This window comes from Tachypleus tridentatus, chromosome 12 (assembly GCF_004210375.1).
Source record: "Tachypleus tridentatus isolate NWPU-2018 chromosome 12, ASM421037v1, whole genome shotgun sequence".
Lineage (NCBI taxonomy): Eukaryota > Metazoa > Arthropoda > Merostomata > Xiphosura > Limulidae > Tachypleus > Tachypleus tridentatus.
The window spans coordinates 20,640,975-20,665,809 of record NC_134836.1 but is presented as its reverse complement, the minus strand read 5'-3'; the positions used below and the strand labels follow the sequence as shown (position 1 = coordinate 20,665,809).

Below are 24,835 nucleotides of genomic sequence, written 5' to 3'. Positions count from 1 at the left end.
GAATATTATGTATTCTGTAAAGTACAAGACAGACCAAATATTTCACTTTCGAAATACCTGAGAACTTCAAGAGCTGAAGTGTCCTCAGAGTTTGTTCCATTCTCAAATTAAATTATGAGTGCTTCAAAACGAGTTCTGTTTGATGTTACAGTTTAATAATTAATGGGGTTAATTTTACACTTTTTGACCAGTTTTTTTTCACACACCCTTTCTCCATGTTCTTGTCATAACACTTGCCATGCCATACTATCTTGATTCCTCTCATTTTTTATGAAGATTTCTCTTTATGTCGTCCCAGTAGCTCAGGAGAATGTTTGAAGGATTATAACATTAAAAATTAAGTTTCGATACCCGTGGTAGCACAAATAGATTATTGTGGAGTTTTGTGTTTGTTTGTTTTTGGTTTTTTTAATTTCGCACAAAGCTACTCGAGGGCTATCTGTGCTAGCCGTCCCTAATTTAACAGTGTAAGACTAGAGGGAAGGCAACTAGTCATCACCACCCACCGCCAACTCTTGGGCTACTCTTTTACCAACAAACAGTGGGATTGACCGTCACATTATAACGTCCCCACGGCTGAAAGGGCGAGCATGTTTGGTTGGACGGGGATGCGAACCTGCGACCCTCAGATTACACAGTCACACGCCTTAATACGCTTGGCCATGCCGGGCCCAGGGGTTTTGTGCCTAACAACAAACAGCGACAAATACTCCTTATGGATCAGTGGTAAACTTGTGGGCATCTAGCGCTAAAATACTGAGCTCTATCCCTATAGAGGACACAACAAAAAAAGCTCATTGTACAGCTTAATGCTTAAAACAAACGAAGTAATAAAACAGACTTATGGAAAAAGTAATATATTTTTAAATTTCTTATTCATTTTTCCAAACGTTTGTGTTTGCATAATTGGTTTCCTATTGTTATAAGCTAAATTACCGAGTCCAATAAAGCTTTTTCAAGTCTTTATTATTATTATTGTGTACGAAATAACAGTAAAAATCCAATATAACTAAAATGCATAAAAAAAAACTTATCAAATAGACGCTTTTACATCGACCATTCCCATTTTTCTTTAACTGCTAGAGCGGTAAGTCTACGGATTTACAAAGCTAAAATCAGGGGTTCGATTTCTCTCGGTGGACTTAGCAGATAACCCAACGTGGCTTTGGTATAAGAAAGCACACACACACTTTAACTGTGGATATCATTAATGAACGGTCAGTTATTTGTTGAATGCATCACATTATTTTGTCATAATCAACTTTATCAGTTAAAGACACTCGACTACTGAAGCATTATTAAAGTGTTAAAATGGAGCTTCCTGTAACGATAGGAAGCTGTCTGTTTTATAGGAAATATGAAATAAGTATACTAGTAATAACACCGAAGAATCTAAAAATATAAAGTTAAACACTTGGTTTAGTTTGGAAAATCAGAAATTTTAAATATGTTGCATTTCATAACTTCAATAAGCAATTTGAAAACGTTCGTCGTTCGATGTTTTTCTGACCAGAGACCAATAGACCTTTAATGGATAGCTCCAAACCCCACTGACCATGATTGAAACGTTGCTACTCTTGTCATTCTTCCCTTGACTACGAGCATATGCGAGGTTCAGAGATGTAAATTTCCAACATGTGCATATACTGTGGATGTGATTATGATGGATTTTTTTATTGTTCTTGTTGAGGCAAATTTATCTGTGAAGCTCAAAGATGCTGTGGCGCACACAAAAATAGGTTTGGTGACGACAAGGACGTTAGTGATAGCAGTAGCAGCCTTAAGCCAGATCAGATGATCAAGATCAAGGTATACAATCTCAAATAGACAATTAAAAACAGGTTCTATAATTTGATTTGATACCGTTGTTGGCAAGGTAGCGTGGCTTCATCGAAATCCCGTATCTCTTTGACTACTGACGACTCTCAATTCCCAAATGATTTATGTTATCATCATATGGATTGCACAACTGAATACATCATATTTCAAACTTTTCAATGATTATGCAACATCTCCAAGAATCCCTTGTTCGTTGTCTTTCTCCCCCAGACAAAGTACTTTATAAAGTACAAGAGAGGTCTTATATTAATTTATTAGTTACTTTTTTAGTTATGAACTATATAGCTAACTAACTTCTAACTAATAAATTAAGGATTATTATATAAAATAAAAAAGTATATATTTCGTTTTATTAAATCATTTAGTGTACGTTTTAAATATTGTCTTTACCTCGGTGTGATTTGTTTTTTTGATATTACTAAGATAAGTTCACTTATAACTTTGAAATAAATGAAAATATTTCCTCTAACAAATTTGTAATCTCAACTATTATAGGCTTTTTTTTTTTTTTTTTTACAGAAAAATAAACTTTGTGCCTCATGCTTTATTTATGTATAAATATATACACAACAGTAATTTTGTACAGTAGTAGCAAAGGACTGGTGGTGTATTTTAATAATAACAATACAAAACGCACGAAATAATTATATGTTCTAATACTGCTAAAACGTAACGTGTTCTGTTACTTCCACCATAGGTGAAACTGTTTTCAAGTAAACTGGTGTGGCATCATCATTGGTATTTTGAGAAACCAGTGTATCTTTGTTTTATAAATTGAACATTGTTTTGAAACAAAACGAAATAATTATGGTAAGAATATTAAGGTTCTTTAATCAGGGAAACGTAATAATAAACTTATTGTTATTTTTAATTCGCAAATGGTAAATGGTCATACGACTAATTTAGGTTTAGCGTTAGATATAGAAATTAAACATTGATGCAATATGTTAATTGTTACTAAAGTTGGTACTTGTACAAAATTTCCCCAGTAGCATATCGAGTGTTAAACGCATCCATTTGAAGTATTGTTGATAACTCAATATTTTACTTTTCATTTTTTACTTATTTGATTCATAAACAAGTGTAACTACAATGACGTTGAAGATATTCCAATTGACATAATGATCAAGAATTGTAATATTCTTGAGTTATCAACTAAACTGCTACAAATGGATGCGTCTCTAACACTCGATATATTACTGGGGAAATTCTGTACAAGTACCCATAAGTTAAATTAAGAGTGTTGATAAAAGGTGGTAGTAGATCATAGATGCCATGATGGGCTTTGAGTCTTATATAATGTTATTAATACGTTAGTGATTTTTATTGTTCTATTTTTACTTATTATTTCAGCGTTTGAAGTTTTGCATAAGATATCTTTTGAAATTAAATTTAATTATTTTTTTGGGATTGTAATACTTGGAAAGCAAGCATCTACATGCACATACAAAAAAAATAATTAGTATTGCTTAGGTGCTAATTCAGAATTTTACTATATTTCATATGACTTTTTCATGTTGGAGTATTTATGAAGTCAAGTAAACAAAATGAAGTCAGGCAAAAAAAACACCAGATATACCTTTGAAAGGTATATAAGGTATATAAAAAGAAAGGTATATAAAAGAAAGGTTTATTGTGTCATTTACTTTTATTGTGGAATTCTTTCATCTATGGCTAATCTAGTATTAATAATATGTATACATGATATAAGAATACACAATGTGTATATTTAATAAAAGTTTAACTCCATTGACAATTATAACATGGTACCCTAATTTTTTCATGTTGTGGTAATTTTTTCCTTAACCAAGTTAAGAATAGCGTATAATTTCCATTTACTTTTCATGTTAACTTGTGTCCTAGAATATGTTAAATAAAAATACTTTATTAAACATTAAAGAAGGACTGGGATTAAATTAAAATGATTGTCCTTAAAAAAATTGCTCTTAAAAACAAAGGTAACTGTATTCACTTTTATATTGCAAAGCTTTCATTAATTTTTTATTGAATAAAAATTACATGTAATTTTCACAAAATTTAGTATTGCAACAGTAATTTATTGCCCTCATTACCAAATTTAGCATACAAGGTGTTTGTCTAAATTAGAAGTTTGTGATTTTAGATATTACAGTACATTTGCCTTAAAGTTATTGTATTTCAGTTTTTTCTTTTCATCAGTGTAACAAAATTGTGCTAATAGTTATTTGAAGTGGCACTATTATGCCTTAATCTTTGAGATTATGTTCTGGAAATGTAGTTGTGTGTGTAAAAAAAAAAAAAAAAAAATTGACAGACGGAGTATCCCCACTGCAATGTGGGTCCTTTTTCTCACAAGCACCTACAAAACCTAGGATCATTTTATAATGATACGTTGTAACTTGTACCCTAAGATCCTCCTCTTTTTTTTTTTTTTTAATGTGCAGCATATTTTACAAAAGTTAAAAAAAAATTATGTTAATGTGTTTTGGTTTATGGCTTGAATATTTGATATTGACAGGTAAGGTGGATACCTTGTGGTATTGAAGATACAACATCCTATTGTAACATTATGGCTAAACTGAAATTTTTAAACTGTTGCTTAAAAATTGATAAAAACTTGGTAACTTATGAATAAAAACATAGTAATTCCTTTTTGGGCTAATCTCCTAAGCATAATGCTATCCCTTTATTGTGGTCAAAGAGGGCAACTGTGATACTGCTTGTATCATATTGTGTAAGCAGATGGAAACAACAGTTGACAGAAAACAGATATGTTAAAAACAGTTCCATATCACATGTTGTAGACTTGCTCATATCAGTAGTAAATATGATAAATTGTATAAGGCCTTTGTAAACATAATTATTTGTCTTTGTGAAAATATTTTGTACAAGCAAGAATGTACTTTTTTAACTTATGTAGGATCACATTGATTATTGTAAGTTAAAAGAATTGGTTAACTTTTTAGAAAAGATACCACGTATGATTTATACTTTTCCTTGGATAGTCTGTTACTCCTTCCACAAGTTGGGCAAAGAGGAACGTACTGTTTCTGAGTGCTCCAAGTTGTTTCCCCAAGGTTTCTCTGAAAGAACTGCCATGATGTGTTTAATTTATAGAGTGCTTTTAGCTCACTTTATAATTCATAAATCTTCTGCATGAGGTGACTGTTAACTTTCACAGTTAAAGACTGATGCCACTATGATAGTTACCTTGGTTAGAAACAGGTGGAGATGTGATTAACATTCTTATTTGATGGTACCTTTTAGCAGTGTGGTTAACATTTGAGGAATATTTTGTTTTGTGGACACCTCCTGCTTTACATTTCTTGGTGACAAGGTTGTGGGTTCCATGCTGAGTCTATTTTCAGATCTGGAAAGTTGTTTCATTATTGTGGGTTTTTATAGGAGCTTTTCTCAAGAACCATGCCTCACAAAACTATAGAAAACAAGCAAATAAAGGCACTCTACCAGGCCTGCATTCCACATCATGGTGTAGAAACCCACAATTAGAAAAAAAAAAATTCAGACCTGAAGGAAGATTTATCAGGGAGTATATAGTCATGGAAAACCTTCCTCAAACAAATAACATTATTACTGATGATGGTTGGTAGCAAATGTAAATAATTGTCAATCATTATTTTCCATTATCATATCTAAACAAATAAACAAAAAGTGGAATCATTAGAGTTTTTAACAAAAGCTTTTCCCTTTCAGATTTTCTTGAGTTAAACTACAAATTATAATAATATTAACAACGGCATAAACAGCAGTGTGAGGTAAAATGTTTTTACTTTTGGGATGTGATATGAGTTGTTTTAAATACTATCAAATATTTTTGTGTTTTTTAATCATTTAATAAAAATTGTATGAAGTCAGGCATTTTTTTTAAATTGCATGAAATTAACTTGTATTTCATAATGTAATGAAAGTAACAGGGTGTACTTTTTAAATATTAAACATTTTTTTGTATGTAATAATATTAGTAATAATTAGAATTTCATACCTAATTATTTTAATTTGTATTGTGTGCATTATAAAATTAAAATATTTCAAAATACAAAAAGAGGCTTAAGTTGAGATCTTACCTAAAATTCTTTTAACACTGGGTAACAAAACCATTATATATCTTCTGATATCTCTCCTGTGTTTTTGAATAACTTAGAATTGATGTGTGGTTACTTTTTATAGGTTTCCCTGGAACAAACAGTAGATACATCTCATGAAGACATGATTGTAAGTTGCTTTTTGTGCATCTGTTAAACACATTCATATTAATTTGTTTGTCATTGTTTTATGTTTATCAGTTATGGATTGGATGATAGTCATTCATACATCCTTTAGTGAAAACTTAGAAGTCTTGGTGAGTCAAAATACTGACAAGGTTGTGCTATATATAAGTACCTTCAAAGTTATGTACTTATGAAACCAGTGTTTACTGTTCTGTAAGGGTTGTTTTTGCAAAACATGTATTTTTATGTTGAAGATCAGCTTTCAGGATAAATAACAAACTTTTGTATTGGTTAATATAGTTGTAAATTTCAGAGGCCTTTTTGTGTCTGTGACACTTTTGTCTTGAGGGCTATAAGTGCTGGTTACATACACCTCTTCCAGTTGCACCCATTTTTATGCACAAAGTTTTATACAAAATCATCAAAAGATATGCTTCTTCAGTTCTTAATACACAGGTTAAATATTTCTTACTCCTCAAACTTAGTTTGATACTGGTTTACAAGCTGTATGCAATTTGGGTAAGATTTGTATAATGGGAAGCCTTTTCGTGATGCTCTATTGATAGAGAATTTGGAAACTGTGATGAAAAATTTCCCTGCATATAATCTACATAATAAGATATGTTTCTTGTGCTTTTGTTTGAAGTAGGTTTATGATATAAATGTTTGTGTGTGTAAAATTTGAAATATTGTGTACAAATTAAACATTGGAATGTTTTATAGTTGGAAATCATATGATTTTTCACATTAGTAGATTAAATTATTTTTTTGTAAACTGTGAGATAAGTTGACCATTTGACACACACACAGATAATACTGCACAACAAAGTTTTGGAAAAGTTTTTTTTCCTGAAAAGTTTTTGCTGATTGTGACAAGTACCTGGTGGGTATGCACAAATATAGTTTTAGTTTTGCTTCATTACGTAGGAACTCTGAGAAAGACAGTTAACTGTTTACCAACAATAACATTTGTTTCCAGTGTTCGGTGCATCACATTGCAGTGTCCAACAGTAGTTAGCAAACATTGACAGATTCCAGTTGCCCTGATATAATTTTTCCATTGTAGCAATGTCCTGGTGAAACCTTTTACCGTGTTTGCCACTGGCAGCACCAAGATTTGCTGGGAAGAAGTCTTAAGTGTGAGTGGAGGAAACGAATCTTCAGTGACATGTTGCACTTCATTGTTTTGTATGCTTTGAGAAGTTTATCTACCAGCTGAATGTAATGTGAGGCTCTGTAGTTGCCAAAAAAATTGTCAACAACATCTATGGAGGCTTTCCAGGTAATCTTTTCCGGCCCAACTAACAGATCTTTGAAATGCTTGCCACTCATAACATGTCTGATCTGAGGACCAACAAAAATGCCCTCTTTGATCTTGGCCTTAGATATTTTTGGGAACATCTGTCTTAAATAATGAAAACCTTCACCTTTTTTTTGTTCATTGCTTTTACAAAATTCTTCATAAGTCCCAATTTTATGTGAAAAGGAGGCAAAAAAATCTTTGCCAGGTCGACAAGTGGTTCATGCGCCACATTTTTCTGTCCTGGAACTAACTTTTGGCCAGCTCTGTCTAGAATAATGTGACTCTTTGGCACGACTGTCCCATTCGCAGATAAAACAACAATACTTTGTATGGCTAAGCTGCAGTTCCAGTAACAGAGCAACGACTTTCAGATCTCCACAGATATTCCAGTTGTACTTGCTGTACTGGATGTGCTTCAGCAACATTTCCATGTTCTCGTAGGTTTCTTTCATGTGTGCTGTATAACCAACAGGTTATATCAACACAGAAACAGACACTGTCAACTTGTGCAAAGAATTTGATTATATCATCTTGGTGGCTTTGAAAAACAGAAATTTTTGTACCTGGTGACAGCAAACACCATTCCTGCAGTCTCAAACCCAGCAATTCGGCTTTTCCTTTTGACAAACCCAAATCTCTAACCAGATCGTTTAATTCTGATAGTGTTATGAGATGTGGATTGCCTGAGGAGCATGGTTCAAAATCTGGATCAATGTCACTGCCAGTTCCCTGCATTGCAGTTTCTTCATCTGGTTCGACTAAGGTCCATTCCTTTGGTGGTTTCAGAATTGGAAGACTGTCGTCATGTGGTACGGATCTAGTTGCTGAAGACAGATTAGGGTATTCAATTGACTTTTTATTTTTGGCAGAAAAACCAGATACATTAGTCAAACAAAAGTAACAGTCCGTCACATGGTCTTTCTGTTCTCGCCGTATCATCGGGACAGCAAACTGCATTGTCTTTCGAGTGCCTCTGAGCCAAGCTCTCAGACAGACAGCACATGTCGCACAACAAATGTGAAGTGCCCATTCCTGGTCTTGATCATCAATTTTACAGCTAACGTGCAGATGATATGCTTTCATCACAAGAGTAGTCATTGAGTCTCTGATGAACAAGCGTATACTCGCCACAAATATAGCAGAATGTATCGCGGCCATTACGACATTGACTAGACTTATTGACCGACATCGATCGTCCTGTAAGATGTCTATAACATTTAACTTACTTGTTACATTGCTACTGAGGCAATGCTAAATTCTGAAAAAATACGTACACACTATAAAGTCTATATGAGCAGTTGCATACTTCTACAGAACAGCTTCCAACCTGGCCTGATTTCATGCATGGACATGCCCAGACTGCACAAAACATTGTTCATAGGTCTCTTACAGAAACAAAAATTTTTGGACACAAATATAAGAAAACACATGACAAAACTGAAGATTTTGATAAAATGGTACGTGATAGGCAAATTTGGATGTGATTTTCATGATCAGCAGCCAAAAATCTATAAGGAACACCCAACAGTGTTCAAGAAGCAAACACTTTGTGCAGTGTAATAAGTCCAACTAAGCTAAGCCTATTAAGGTACTTTTTAACATCTCACACCTGTGTATACTTACTAGTAACTTACTAACTTGAGTTTTTATTATGTTATTTTTAGATTCTGTTCAGGGGAGCTTCATTATGCACCTGTGATGTGTTATGCATTTTCTTCAATATTTCACCTTTTTTTTTCCAAAATTACAACTATTTAAAATGTAAATTAATAAGTGGGGTGAAAGTTTCATATCTTTGTTTTCTTTTAGCATGATGCTCAGATGGACTACTATGGTATCAGGTTGGCAACTTGTTCCTCTGACCAGTCGGTGAAAATTTTTGATGTTAAAAATGGCACTCATAAGTTAGTAGCTGATTTGAGAGAGTAAGTAATAGTCATAATAAATTACTGAAGTTAGAAAAATCTTGAGAAATATTTTTTCTCTACTTACAATTGCGATAAATTTTCTTTTTCTTTTTAAATTCTACTTTGAAAGCTTCTGTCTGTATCCTACACTTCAGGTAAAGTACTATAAGAATTTATTTTTGTTTATATTATGGTTTAAAATAAAGAAAGATGTTAAGAAATAAATTTCAAATGTAGCTTATTTCAGTATTCTTTGACAGATTGTTTAGGCAGAGTATTCATGATGAAACTTTTTAGAATGGACGTCAACTGCATGTTGTGGAGACACAAGTGTAGAGGACAACGTTTCGAAAGTCTTCCACCTTTCGTCTTCAAGTCATTATGTATGTAGGTGCTGACGGTCTTTTATAGTGTCCTGGTGGATTGTGGAGAGCGTGTTGTGATTGGTTGGATTATCACTGTTTCTGATTAGAGGAGAGATTTCCTGTAGATTTAACCACAGATTACTCACCTCTAATCCAGAATATCTCTTAAGTGAAGGTTTAATAGGGTTAATATAAAATGATTCTTTGATTTTTCTATTTCGTTAGAAATCTATGATTAAATGAGTCTAAAAACACATTAACTCATTTCTATGAATTTTCATAGTTGTGTTACAACATTATGATCAGTGTAGGCTTATTTAAGTCGTAAAGTTGGTTGAAGCATATCTACTTAAAAACATTTTTCCAATCTAATTCTTACTTAAACCCTATTGTGATGTGTCGAAGGCCATGTTATCTTATTTGTTAACTTGCATTCAAAATTTTATTGAACTACTATTTTATGAATTTATCTTCTTGTATTTGGTATCAAAGTGTAAATTATAATTCAAATTTTCATATTATAAATTATTTGATATCTTAATTTAAAAGTAAATATTAAAAGGACACTTAAATATTGATTTTTGTGTGTCATGTAACATGTTGAATGCAACACTGGTCAAAATTAAATGTCTGTGATGTCAAAATACAAAGTCTATAGTTTCATACAAATTAGGAACTCAAATTACCAGTATTACAAGCTAGAGTTTTAAAAAAACAAAACTTTTATGTTTTCTATTTGCTGAGTTATCACTGTATTTTGTGAATCAAACATGTTGGCCCCCAATTACCTCTTTCCATTTTTGGAAGTGGCCCCTATACACACTTCTATATATGACACATGAATAACCAATTGAAAGCTAAGAATGCCCCCTTAGTGGTTTTCTCAGCCATTTTCAAACATAACAACTTCCTCTTTCTTTAAAGACAAACAGTTGTGCTGGTAAGTTGAATCTTTATTCTGTTTGTAATTTCATATATTTTCAATAAAAATACAGCTTAGTTATTAAACTTGATAAATTATAATGGAATTCTGTGATATCAATGAAAGAATTCATAATTTTTATGGTTATTCAAATGTATGTAGAAAATGTAAAAAAATTATTTCTTTTCGCATCCTCCATGTGCAAAATTTTGCAGGCTAAACAAGCTACAACAAGCGACCAAGTACAAAAGTCGTAATTAGAAGAGATAACTGTTTATTTTTTATTTACTGTTATATGTTTTAAGATAAGTTTAAAAACGTTTCTAAATAGTGATAATCCATATACATGTGTATAATAAATGAAAAGACAGGTCACTTTATAGAGGCTAAAGGTCAGCTTTATATAATAAGGTGTGGTAACACGAGTTCATGAGTGCTGTGTCATTGTAGCTTCAGTATTGATAACTAGGCATGGCTAAAAAGGTAATATAATAAAAATAATAAATCTGTGTAAGTGTATAACGTTATGAGAGTTAAGCCATTTAGTCTAAACATGTGTTTTCATTTTATAATCTGTTGTCATTCTAGAATAAAAAAGGCATAATTTATATTGATTTCCTAATTTTATATGGTGGTTGTGAGATCAGACAAATTGACTGAACCCATACAGAAATTTGTTAGTGAAAATAACATGAAAGAAGTTTTGTTTAACAAACCTGAAGACTTAATATGATATTTTTCTTATGAAAGCCTTGTAATGTTTACTGATAATCTGCCAAATTTTGCAAACATACACTTACCAATTTAAAAGTAATAGGATGAAAACTATAACAAACACAAAATGGATGCAAGGTCAGTTCCACAGACCAAGCTTCTGCTGAAATGATTAATAGCTGATGATGATGATGCATCTTGAATGTTGTGAATTAACTTTTTTGTGATTGAAATACACATTTTGCAAAAGTTAATCAAACTGCTTTATTATCAATATATATGAATAAACTTGGCATCAGAACATAGAAATAAATCAAATTTTATTACTGAGTAAGTTTTAAGTTCTTAACAATCCTCAGTCTCCCTTAATACAAGAATTGTGACATTTATTTTGTATGTCCTCCTTCATCTCTAATTTATTTATCATCACTCTCTGAAGTACAGAATGTAGCATAAACTATTCATTATAATAAACATGTTTCTAAGGCAAAGCCTAATTACTATAGACTTTGTTCTTTTTATGTTTGTAGTTGTCATAGAGTAGAAAAATTAGGCCCACTCGTCACATTCTCTTTATAAATAGCCAATAATTCTTTTTGACATTTTGTTCAACATTATTTATAACCAGTAAAAATGCAAATTCAGTCTATAAAATAATCTATTATATTAGATTAGTTTCACCACAGAATATTTTTTTATTTCATCTTCATCATGAAATTTTCTCCTGAGGTTGTATGATCAAGAACGTTACAGAATTATTTCAAGGCTCATGTTATAGTTAGAAAGCCAGTTTAATTACAGTTGTTACAGATAATTATTTGCTTTGTGTGTGTAAATTTTCTGTATTTTTAGGTGCATTGTTTAAGTAAAGAAAATATTTAGTATAGAGTACCCTACATACACAGAGAAAAAAGAAGGCTTAAATTTCATTGGCAAGTGGCAGCAGAAAACAAGATGTCAGTGATAAGTATTATATTTAATAAATATTTTTATTCACTATTATAAAAGTAACAACTATAAAAACTTGAAAGATTTTGTTAGGTGAGATAATTAAAAATAATTAATTCTCTACAAATGATGCTGATGAGTTTTGTGTGTTACGTCATTTAAGATAGTAACTTGAGCTATACATTTATTGAATGATTTACAGTTTGCCAGGATTATTAGTTAGACATGGGATAAAACAATAAAAGTAAGTATAAACAGATGTGTAGTTTTACAAGAGAAAAATAGTTAGGGTACAAAACTAATGGATAAAATAGAAAGTTTAACTTGAAAAACAATTGATATTTATTTAGAAAGATTAAAGTTTACACAAAAGATGTGTGAAAATTTTCAAATGAAGAAAAGTGTTTTTAATAATAGCATGAAAATCACTCTGTGCTTAGAGCGATCAGTACATTGAACAGTAGTAAAATTAGTTAATTAAATAATCTGAGTTTTTGTGCATAAAAGATTTGTAAGGTTTACCAAAAGCTTGCCAAATTTTGTGAAAATACATGGACAATATTAAAGTTGTAGTGTGGAAACTATGATGGTTATTTTGGGATTATAAGTGTGGTGTACTCCATAGATCCCACGTGGAAAGAGTTAATACTGATGATGTAATCTTAAACAGTTCTGAAACATCAATAAATAAATATGTTTGTTGGTATTACTGTATATCTAACTTTTATTATAAAACATAAGTGAATATTAATTAAATATTTTTCTCCCAGACATGAAGGTCCTGTCTGGCAAGTTGCTTGGGCCCATCCAATGTTTGGTAACATCCTTGCTTCCTGTTCATATGATAGAAAGGTTGTCCTTTGGAAAGAGACTAGAGGAGAATGGAAAAATATTTATGTCCATATTGGCCATGATTCCTCAGGTAGGTAAAAGTTGTTTGAGTAGGTTTTTGAATTAACAATTTGCCATTTAGTTGTTTAAGTAAAAAATTTAAATACATACTTCCTCATGGAAAACAAAGTAGAAACAACACTTTGAATGAGATTCAAGTAAAGGAATAACTTAATTAGTTGAAGATAAGCTGCATTACATGTTAATTTGGTAATAATATTTTCATGTAAATTTATAAGAAATGATATTTCAGGTGCCTTAGTTTTTATAGTATGTTTTTGCACTTGAAACAGACTCTGCTGTATGATTGAATAAATTACCAAACTAGATATTGTAAAGAACTTAAGAGTATACAGAAAATATATATTGCATTTGGCATGGAAAGCTCTTATTTATTTTGTGCATATATTTGTTTCAGAAAAGTTTTGTAAGCATCAAAATGCATTAACATTAGCCATCAGTTTGTTTAGTTTTCATCACTTCTAAAGAGAATATTGTTAGGTTAATAAATTACTGGGTACTTTTAGTTATAAAATAAAATAAATCAAGAGTATGTTGATGCCTAATTATATAAAGTTTAAATTATATGTTATTTAAAACAACTTAGCAGACTGATGGATTTTGTTTAATTTTGGGCCTGGCATAACCAGGTGGTTAGTATGCTCAACTTGTAATCTGCAGTGAATTGGTGATGAGTGATGACTAACTGCCTTCCCTCTAGTCTTTCACTGCTAAATTATGGATAGGTAGCATAGATAGCTCTTATACAACTTTATGTGAAATTCAAACCAAACTCATTATTTATTGGTAAAAGAGAGTAGTCCAAGAGTTGGCAGTGGGTGGTGAGTGATTACTGTCTGCTTTTCTTTCACTGCTATATTAGGGACAGCTACTGCAAGTAGCTCTTGTGTAGCTTTACGTGAAATTGATAACAAACTAACAAAATTAAACACTTAATTTTATTCTTCACTTTTAGTAAACTCCCTTTGCTGGGCTCCACATGATTTAGGGTTGATGTTAGCTTGTGGAAGTTCAGATGGTGCTGTGTCAATATTATCTAGTTCTGGAGATGGAAATTGGGACACAAAGAAAATCAATAATGCTCACACAGTAAGTATAAAATGTATATGGTTAACCATGTAAACAATTTATTCTTACAAGATGGTTAAACAAAACTGATTATTCTCCCATGCATTGCAAAAAACAAACAAACTTATTCTAAAATTGGATTACAAAGTTTGCAGAACAGAGACAGCCCATTGTGTAGTTTTGTGCTTAACAACAAACATACCAATATTTTAGTTACTCATTTTAATTGATTACTTTCATAAGTCATGACACTAACTGATTATGCTGAACAAGTCTGAATTAATAATAAAAGAAAATAATGAAAATTCATATTTGCAATATTTGAATTACTGGATAGTTCAAACAATAGAAAATGGTAACATTCATAAACACTAATTTTGATTATTTGATTAATTTCACAATATTAATAAATTTATAGTAATTTGGTTACTGAATAGTTGGAAATACTGGGTGATTATTTTACAACATTAATCACAACTTTGGTTATTTTATACGACACTAATTAATGTCAATATTTAACTTGTTAGCTGCTTAGTTCAAAATTGTAGGTACAGTGTTTTGATCAGAGTTAACATATAATGCTACATCACCCTTAGGTATGAAATGTTATGTAGCTTGAGCCAGGAAAGTTTTCTTAGTTGCATCGTATAAGCAGTGAGCCTATTTGTTATTTGTAATTAGTATTGTAAGTCATGAACATTAATAAGTACAAGTAGTTATTTACAGCTGTGATCTAGCCATTTTCATTGCTTGATGGGGGAAAAAAAAAACTTCTATGTTCAATTGTACAAAAAAAATAGTTTTATAATGAAACAAATAATCATTGTAAAAAAAGAAATTGTTATTAATTAGTCTTATAAGTTTTAAGTTTGAAAATTCATAAACAAATAAATTAATATTTTTCATTTAACATTTGGTTTCAGAATTTTTTTTGTGCATGTGTGATGAGTTTTGCTGCTATTCTTAAATCACAGTTTACTTCATAGTGACTAGTTTGTAAGAAAATTCATGCCAGTTCTTGGCTTTATTTGGTTACCTGTTTCAATTTTAACATGTATATTGATTTTTGTTTAGTTTTTGTAGCTAGCATTTAATCCTTTTAATTCTTGCCCTTTTAAGACTAGTTTAAGGTAACTGACCTCACAAGAATAATTTTATTACGCAGATAGAATAGTAAAAAAAAAAAAAAAAAAAGTGGAGAAGTTTGAACTTTATATTTTTTTAGTTATCATAAAATTTGTAAGAATAAAGCTTCTTTCAGGACAGTAAACTCTGTCTAATTAGGGATCTTACTGTAAAATATTTAAATTGTAATGTTGTGTGATACGTTTTTTGCATATTATACAAACTTTTAATAGTTATTCATTTCTTGAATAATCTTTATTTTCACCTTTCAACGTGTTTTACAATTTATAATCATAGAACATACAAACAAAGTTGGTGATTTTGGACTGTTCTTTTTAACACTGTTAATGATGTTACTTTGAACAATTTCTCACACATAATTTAAATTGTCCATCATTTTGACGATTGCTTGGTTTTTAGTGCAAACATCTTGTCTGCAGTGCACTTTAGCATTTGCAGCACTGACTAGACTGTGCACTCTTCTGCATTCATAGACTGATTGCTGTCTATAGTGCAATGATCACCATTCATGTCATTGAGAAGTTCTTGTTCCTAGTTGTCACAGAACTGTTTGGTGAGAAAGCTGTCTTGGTTGATGTATTCATTGGGATTGGTGATGACATTGAGAAGATGGTCTTTTAGCAAGCTGTAGTAGTTGAGCCAAAGTGATGTTGTAGTCTTTGTCTTTGCTGTTGTTAATTGAGAGAGAAGTGATGAAACATTTTGGGAAAACACTTTTATACTATGCTGTTCTTGTTTTCACACATGATGGAACTGATCCAAGCCCAAGTATCTAGCACACTGACACTTTTTACTAAGTTTCAGAGTGACATGCTTTGATCCATGTTTTATAACACAGTGGACTAGGTGCTTTCTATAGTGGACTTTTAATGTATAAACCATGGTCAAGAGGTTGCAGCACTGGTAGGCAAAAACACTATTTTAACAATGCTAAGATTCACTTGACTCTGCAATGTGGCATTGTCTAATAGCAAAATGATGTTTTGATGCTGTGCTTTCATGTGCTTATTGAAGCCTGTAACCTAGTCTGGGAAAATGGTGTTAGTCATCCACATTTTCTTGTTAGCATACCAAGCCACATAATGGGTGATCACAACAAAGTGAACAGTGGCCTCTGAACTGGTTTCAGTGGTTGTATTATGGAATATTGGAATGTGAAAATATAATGGTAAAGATAGGCAAATTATTGGAACTAACATTTTGCCTGCAATGAGGGAGTAGTCTCCTTGGAGAGATGATTGCTCAATGAAAGCCTAAGGTAATATGTGAGCACCTTAAATTAAGTTTAAAAGGATTTGTAAGGTAAGCAAAATTTATGTCTTTGTTTCTGTTTATATAGATTGGTTGTAATGCTGTCAGCTGGGCTCCTGCATTAGCACTAGGATTGCCAATATATCAGCCTCTAGACCAGAAACCTCAGTTGATGAAACGGTTTGTTACTGGCGGTTGTGATAACTTAGTCAAGATTTGGAAATATGTGTAAGTTGGCTGATGTTTGTTTTTTCTAGATTAACAAAAACATATCTCAGAGTATTGCATTAAAAATGGTGGGGGGTAATTGGTTTGTTAAAAATGAAAACATGTAAAGCTGATATGAATTTCTTTAATTGTAAAAAAACACCATGAAAATATAGGATGTATTGTAACATTTTAATGCATTTTTTAAATATGATTCATGTGATAAAATGTTTTTACCTGAAGAATTTGTTAGTTTTTTGTTGTTTTTTTTGGACGGATGACTTTCCTAGTGCTATTTTCTTTCTCAGTTTCTTTTTTATTTATCTACATACTAAACTGCTCATAAAATTAAAAGAACAAGTATATTTTCTTCTATAATTTATCTCTGTGTTCCAAATGTGATATTTTTATTTTTTTTAGATAATTTACCTCATTTCAGTTCCACCTGTATCCAATTTTTAATGTGTGACAAACAGTAAAACATGGAGAAATAAAATTTTTAAAAATGACCAATGTCACCAAAACTGATATCCCATATGAAACAACACTAAACAGTTTACGTGCATTTCTCATGAAATGTTTAAAACATTCAATATCTAGTGTGACCTCCACAGGCTGTGACACACTCCTGATACCGATTTGGCACACTTCGAATCAATCTATTGATGTTATCTTGGGTCGTAGCAGCCCACGTCTCCCAAGGCTTGTCAGAGTTCCTGTACATTCTGAGGAGGGTGCTGGCATTCACTAACATGCCTCGACAACATATTCCAACAATGTTCAATCGGATTTAAATCTGGAGATCTGGTGGGCCACTCAAAAAATCTCTATTCCTTCCTCGTCAAGGAAGTCCACACATAGTCTGGCGATGTGCGCTCACTCGTTAACCTGCATGAGAAGGAACCCATCACTGACAGCACTGGCAAAAGCCTCACAATGGGTTCCAGAATTTCATCTCTATATTGTCGTGTGTTCAGAACACCCCTGTCAAGTATCCATCTGGCCACTCAAGCATGTGCCTGCCCATACTATTACAGAACCTCCTCCATAAGCATCTACTTGCACAAGGTTACAGGCGGAAAATTGCTCTCCTCAGCGTCTCCATACTCTCGCATGTCCATCATCACAAGACACAGTGAACCTGCTCTCGTCTGTTCACAGCACAGTAGCCCACTGATGAAGTTCCCAGACCAGGTGCTGACAACCAAACTCCAACCTGGCTGCATCTGGCCCTAAGGCATCTTTCGTACAGACAACTGCAAACTGTTTAGGTCAACACATAGGTTCCAGTGGAATGCTGAAGGTAATTTTGCAGTGGCTAACCTGTCCTGCAGAGCGATGGTCACAGTGTAGTGGTCCTCGCTGGCTGTTGTGCAGCGATGATGGCCTTGACCTAGTTTTCTGCCTTAAGAGTTTGTTTTCTGGTAGCATTGCCAAAGTTGACTGATGATGCTTGGTGACAAACCGAAGCACTGTGTCATCCTCCTTTGGGTCTGGCCCTCCTCCAGCATCTAGAATACCCTGGCCACCTCATTCTCTGTCAGATGGTGCCTGACTGCTTGGGTATACAAGATGAAGGTACACACTCTAAAAACAAGCCACAAAATATTAATGTTGGTGTTTGTTTCAAGAATTAATGCATAGTTTCACGTAACAGCCTTTATATAAGGTACCTTGTTGCATTTTCCTTGAGTGAGGTGAGTTTAGTTTGAGTTGCTTCAAACTTCACTCGCAAGCTTAAAAAATACACTTGTAGATGAACAGATATGTTTTTCATACGTAAATTTAGTTATGACAAAAATCTACTTGTTCCTTTAATTTTTTAAGCAGTATATATTTAGTACAATGTGCTTAAAGAACTTGTGTACAAAAATGATTCACTGATAAGTCAAACTTGAAGTTAAATAGTTTGTAATAAAGGTAAACATTTTTGAATAAAAATCACTTTCTGAAATATAGCTAAAAAAAAGAATGGGTAGTTGTGACTTGTCTTTTTCTAAAGAATGTAGTACTGATTTTAGGTTTTGGTTGTATCTTTAGAATGATCAATAAATATTTACTTTAGCTTATTAAATTTGAATTGATTATTTTAAATTAAAAAATGCTTTTCTCAAAACTTGTTATGACGTCTATTTACTAGTGCAGCCTCCTGAAAAATATTGTAACAATAAACAAATATCTTGTTGAACATTTCCTATCTCCAGTCAAGTTTTATATATTAAAACACGTGGAAAAATATTTGACCAAAATCAAACGTGTATAGAATCGTATTATGCTAATACCATATTACATTAATAGACAATTATAAAAGTAATGAGTTGTATTTTATGTTGAGAAAACATAGGTACAAAACAAAATGTATAATTTCATTGTGCTTATAAATAATTGTGAATTTACTAGTACCAACTCAAAACAACTATATGTTGTATGCTACTTTAGAAATTTCCAAAACTACGGTCAAAATTTATTTTGGTTAGGAAACATTTTATTGCTATAAAAGATCTATTGATAGACAAAGCAGTTTGGAACACAAGAATCATATATGGTTTATCTTGGGTGTTTATTATGATGCAGTCATATTTATATTGTCATTTGAAATACAGGTTGGTATATATTTTTTCTGTAGTGACGAGGAAGATCAATGGGTAGAAGAACAAAAACTTGAAGCACATTCTGATTGGGTGAGAGATGTAGCCTGGGCTCCTTCTATTGGCTTGCCACATAGTATCATAGCTAGTTGTTCGCAGGTAATTGGCTGGTGATTCTAACCTGTATTTAGTTTGATTTTTTCATATGATATCTCAAGAAATTGTTGATGAATGTGTTAAATTTTAAGATAGGTCTAACATTATAAATATTTTAAACCAAAATTGTTTTTATACTATTTCACAATCTTATAAGGTTGATACTTTTTTTTTTTAGATCGTTTCTTACTACCCTTTCCTCATTGGATATTATCTAAACCTGTATCTAACAATAGCCTCGTGTGTGTGTGTGTATAAAACCTCGCAGATGATTTATAGGAAATAATAATCTAGATCAATTATATGTAAATGTTTAAGAGTTCTGTATTTTAACAGACCTGGCAGATTTTTTTAGGCTAAATTTAACTTCTTATTAAAAGTGAATGATAGTCATATATTTGACACTATGGCTACAAACATTGAGATGAAATAGTATTGTTACAACTTTTGCAAAAATGGAATTCTTATATATAACTGACCTATGGTAAGTTTAACTCCATTAAAAGACACAGAGACTAAGGTGAACAAAGAACAGTTTTCCTGGATCTTCTCTAGGTTGATTTATAGTAAATATGGTTTCAGTTAAGAACTGAGCTGTATACAAATACTGTTAAGTAGATCTGTCTGAGGATGCACACCCTATAGTGTATAAAAGCTAATGATTCTAATTTAAATATAAAACCACCATGACTGTCTTAGATCCTTTGTCTAGAGTTTAGATTAATGCTGAAACAAAGTAGCATTTATCTTTCTTTACAGAAATTTTAAGAATATTTTAAATTAACTTTTCTTGCATGGCTCTGTGAATCAGTATATAAAGAAAAAGTAACATTTGTAAATGTCACAAATAAATCAGTTTTCATGTTGTATTATTGTGAATTCTGAATTAATCAACCCAATACCATTTCTCATATTTCTTAACTGAAATACAGGACAGAAGAGTGATAATATGGAAGAATGATGGCACAAATAGTACATGGAATTATAAAGTACTCCACACCTTTGATGATGTGGTTTGGCATGCGAGCTGGTCTGTAACTGGAAATGTCCTTGCAGTGTCTGGAGGTGATAACAAAGTATGTTGATTTATCTTTGGTTAACCATGAATGGGCCTGGTATGAATTACACAAATACATATATACACATTGAGTATTTGCCAGACTCTTTAGTAAAGATCACACATCATTTGTACACAAATAATCAGATTTTGTAATGAAGTATTTTTACTAAAGATTGTTTCATTAATACCCCAAGTTTGAAATTTTCTGTGTCCAAGAAATCTCAAATATAATTCTAACCTCTACAGCCTCCTAAATTACATTTCAAATGTATGTTTTCAGTGTTACTGACCATATAACCACTATAACAACATCAATTTATGGTTTTTTTCCTTGCAGAATAATGTCAGAAGATTTAAGAAATTACAATGACATGGGGAACATGCAACCATTTTACTGTCTCCACAAATATAAACCTCACCATTTTCTGCAACATAGTCACATTTTAGTTATGTTATTTTTCTTAAAAGGTACGTAAAGAAGTATAGCAAACTGACTCCCTGAAACATATATGGATGTTTTCTAATTTTTACTCTTAAAATTTCATGACTGTAATTTAAGAAATTAAATCTGATTCCAAACATATACCACAATTATTGAATAAACTCATCACTACTCTAAGTAAAATTTTGAATGTGAGCTAACACATGTTGATTTTATCAACAGGGGCAAAGTACAAAGAAAGGATATCTTAACTGTTGAAAGTGTTAAGTTAATATACACATGGAAGAGGAGTATTAATATATAAAATTCATAATTTATTAATAATTTGAATAAAATTTAACTGAAAAGTACAAAATGATCATAATTTGAAAATTTAACACTACTCTTCCCCTGTAGGTGAGCCTGTGGAAAGAAACACCTGATGGTCAATGGGTATGTATCAGTAACAATCATCCCCAAGGTCAAGTCACCAAAACCACAGTCTCTTCAGAAAGAACGCTGTGATTAAAACAGTTTGAAGTGGTGTGTATATGACAAAGAATTAAGACTGCCCTTGAATTTGATGTGGGAAACAACCCCTCCACAAATGAACCAATTTGCTTCTATTACAACTTCACATTCACAGCTCCCTACAACATTTATGTACAATTTTGTTGTTTATTTATACATGAGGGGATATTTACAGGTTTAAAACAGACATAACTATCCACACAAATTGTTATATCGTGCTTGCATGGACTTCTTAACTGTATCTTTATAGGAGTCTGTGACACTTGTCCCAGAGCTTGCCCCAGCCATTCCTAATCCAGCACCTGCTACTCTTCTTTCTACCTCAATAATATTGGATATTCCCTGATTTGCTCTACCCAGTCCTTGACCTTCTGACCAGCCCATAGCTTTCATCATCTTGTTGCCAATGTTGTCACTTCCTATACCTTGTTTAGTAGGTTGTTCATATGGACTGTCAAAAATTACAAAACATTCCTCAACTGTGCTGGTTTTGAACAATACTAAAAAACTAAGATCTCTCTTATTTAAACCCTAATAAACTTAAAATACTCAGGTAGGTAATGAACAAAGTTGCAGCCCTATTCCAATAATTTATCATCTCTACTAAACATAAAGGTTTTTAAGTAATAAAGAAATCATGTATTATTTACTGGATGTAGAATGTTCAAACTATTTTGATTTTATAAAGGAGATGTCAAACACAATCATAGTGCTAGCTTTTAGTTATATTTGGACTTCCTAGCTAAAGCTAAAAGAATTTGGGTAGTGGTCAAGCTTGTGGATGTTAGGAAATTCTGAAAGGGAAAAATCAAAATCAGGATACAAAAGAATGAAAATTTGCAAAATTTCCTAGTGAGACTCAAAATAAGAAATAAAACATTGTTTACAATTAAGTTTATTCACATATTTTAAAAATACCCAAAGGGCATGGTTGTAGTTATTTTACATAAACTATTAGGGGAAGGTGACATTTTACCCAAGAACCAAATGTCATGTCAAAACTTACACAATCTGTTGAATATTTTTCAAATATTTGTCTTTTAGTTTATTTGGATGTGGATTTTCAGGCTGTCCATACTTCTCCCTACGTTCTTTCGCTCGATCCCTATAACCAGCCTAAACAAAACAGAGTTCAAATCCATTACCAGGAGCATTATCAGTTGATAAAAAAACTATACGGTTCTATCTAGGCTCATTAATTCTAAGTTATTTTTCAAATGATTTGAAACACCTCTTACCTAAATTACTTTCCAAACGAGAGTTAAACTATATCATAAATCTAATTTGTTGCTTAAAACGTCGATAACTATATATATCTTATAAAAACAAATACTTCTCTCTCTGCCTTTTCCACAATTTCCAGTTCTTCAGGTGACAGTTTAGTTCTTTTTAAGGTTTCCAGGTTTTGCTATACCAAAACAAAATTAATCTGTGTAAAACATATTCAAATGTTTTGCATAACAATTGCTCAAATTACTTAAGCCTTAAAGTTGCAAGTACATTTACTACTTTAAGGCTTATATTACATACATAAAATCCATTCTTTGTTGGCACCATTCAAATCAGCTTAAGTGGGTTTTTTTTTTCTATTTTATTAACGCAACATGTTTAGATCAACTAGAATAATAACAGTTTACATTAGGGTTTTGAATTTGTTACAATACTCAACTACCATGTGAGGTCTCAGTCAAGTCAGGATCTTGTGTTAATGTTTTTTATTACATTTACAACAAGGTCTCTGAATGTTTGATCTTTAATTGTATAGAATCATACTACATAATAAACCCAATAACTATATATCTGAAATAAATATATTTTCAACCCAAATACAAGATATTTAAAATTTCCCTTCAATATTGCAGCTACTAAACCATGGGGTCAGACATCTGACCATATAAAAACAGCTATTTAGGTGGGTGTTTTTTTTTCACAGTTTGGTATGTAAAGGCTTTATCTATGAGCAGATTAAGATATAAAATATACATACATCAACATTTTAATTTAGGACCACTTAGAGATGACCAAATAAATAAATTCTATGAAATACTCAAGAATCAATATACATTCTTCACAGATATATTGTTACTAAAATTCTATGTTCACAAAACATGCCCATGAAACATTTATTTAGATTTAACAGCCATTCAGCTGTTGTGTAACAGAAAGAGTTAATTAGAAACATTGCAGTTTTCTTTTAAGAACATGGCTTTGTTTTTTAAACATAAAATGAATTATGATCTGTCTATAGAGAAGGAAATAAACTTATTTAGTACAAACAAGACCTTTACCTTATGTAAATCTGAAAGCTGTTGATGTCTTGAAAGTGCATCCTTATTTGGGAATTGACGTTTACAGAGCAAACAAGCCATTTTCTGCATGTCGGTAAGTCTTATCTCCCAGGCCTTTAGAGGATCTTGTACAAGCTGACCATCTGTCATAGTATCTAGCTCAGTGTCTGAATCACTGCAGTCATCATAAGCTGCAACAAGGCTGGGTTTGAGTGTAGGTTTGTTGATGCCTAAACAAGAAGTATGTTTGTTAGATACAAACAGAAAACAGACGAACTCCATGATGGTAAAGTTTGACACTGCATAATAATTGAATTAGTAACTATTTTAAAGCCACTAAGACTGAACAGTCTTAAAACTCTTTCAAACATAGAATTAGGTATGGAAGGAGTACTGTGATAAATAGATTGGAAAAAGTAAAAAACAGCTTTCAGATGATATTTTACAGCTTAATTCAGTTCTGAAACTATTTGAACTTAAAATATGTGATAAACTTGTCAAAAAATCTAGATCTTTCCAGTTTCACTTTTCTACTCCCACAGGATGTATTTGCACTGATGGGAAATTCATAAATTGCATGAAATACTCAAGAATCAATAAACATTCTTCACACAAACTGAAAATTAGCTCTAGCATTTTTTTAAAATTAGTTTACACAAACAAATGTTGATAAATATACATGAAAAAATTAGAAGTTTTAATGTATTACACTGTACTATTTTACGATTTGAAGGGAGAGTTTTATTTGGTAGACCTACACGAGGGCCATCTGTGATAGCTGTCTCTAATATAGCAGTAATAGACTACAGGGAAGGCAGCTATTAAACACTACCTACCACCAACTCTTAAGCTACCCTTTTAACAATGAACAGTAGGATTGATTATGACAGCCCAACAGCTGAAAGGGTTAGCACATTCAGTGTGAAGGGGATTCAAATTCACAACCCTCAGACTTAAAATGGAGCACCCTAACTACCAAAACCTTGAAGCGACAGAAAACA

General features: G+C 31.9%; 2 protein-coding genes across 10 annotated transcripts in view; one reads left to right on the top strand and one right to left on the bottom strand.

The window, feature by feature from the left end:
* The first annotated feature begins 2,490 nt into the window (after positions 1 to 2,490).
* LOC143235117 (protein SEC13 homolog) lies at positions 2,491 to 23,844 on the top strand. Of its 6 annotated transcripts, XR_013018925.1 has the most exons (11): positions 2,493 to 2,649; positions 6,007 to 6,051; positions 9,160 to 9,275; positions 9,555 to 9,644; positions 12,977 to 13,128; positions 14,074 to 14,207; positions 16,672 to 16,811; positions 19,417 to 19,537; positions 20,467 to 20,610; positions 20,932 to 21,062; positions 21,433 to 23,844. XR_013018925.1 is itself a non-coding variant. In XM_076472946.1 (10 exons), exons 1-10 carry the CDS (start codon positions 2,647 to 2,649, stop codon positions 21,538 to 21,540), a joined length of 1,032 nt encoding a protein of 343 aa, XP_076329061.1. In that variant the 5' UTR covers positions 2,493 to 2,646; the 3' UTR covers positions 21,541 to 23,844. The 6 variants fall into 6 exon arrangements, 4 of the variants coding, with proteins under 4 accessions (XP_076329062.1, XP_076329061.1, XP_076329060.1 ...); XR_013018926.1 differs by lacking the exon at positions 9,555 to 9,644; XM_076472946.1 differs by lacking the exons at positions 9,555 to 9,644; positions 20,932 to 21,062 and adding an exon at positions 12,146 to 12,214.
* Positions 21,674 to 24,835, bottom strand: part of LOC143235116 (RNA-binding protein 5-like) — a 49,462-nt gene continuing 46,300 nt past the window's right edge. For 3 of the 4 annotated variants that reach the window (XM_076472940.1, XM_076472942.1, XM_076472941.1), the window contains exons 20-23: positions 23,835 to 24,064; positions 22,880 to 22,954; positions 22,553 to 22,662; positions 21,674 to 21,997 (exon numbers count right to left, since the gene is read on the bottom strand). In XM_076472940.1, coding sequence (XP_076329055.1) covers positions 21,739 to 21,997; positions 22,553 to 22,662; positions 22,880 to 22,954; positions 23,835 to 24,064 — 674 coding nt within the window. In that variant the 3' untranslated portion in view covers positions 21,674 to 21,738. Of the gene's footprint in view, positions 21,998 to 22,201; positions 22,341 to 22,552; positions 22,663 to 22,879; positions 22,955 to 23,834; positions 24,065 to 24,835 lie in introns of those variants that run through there. The other variant, XM_076472944.1, reaches the window with a different exon arrangement.

What these genes read in the sequence shown, in the direction of transcription:
- LOC143235117 (XM_076472945.1), top strand. An exon ending in TATTGGCCATGATTCCTCAG is followed by an intron (nt 13,129 to 14,073) that starts GTAGGTAAAAGT and finishes CTTCACTTTTAG; the next exon opens with TAAACTCCCTTTGCTGGGCT. An exon ending in TCATAGCTAGTTGTTCGCAG is followed by an intron (nt 19,538 to 20,466) that starts GTAATTGGCTGG and finishes ACTGAAATACAG; the next exon opens with GACAGAAGAGTGATAATATG.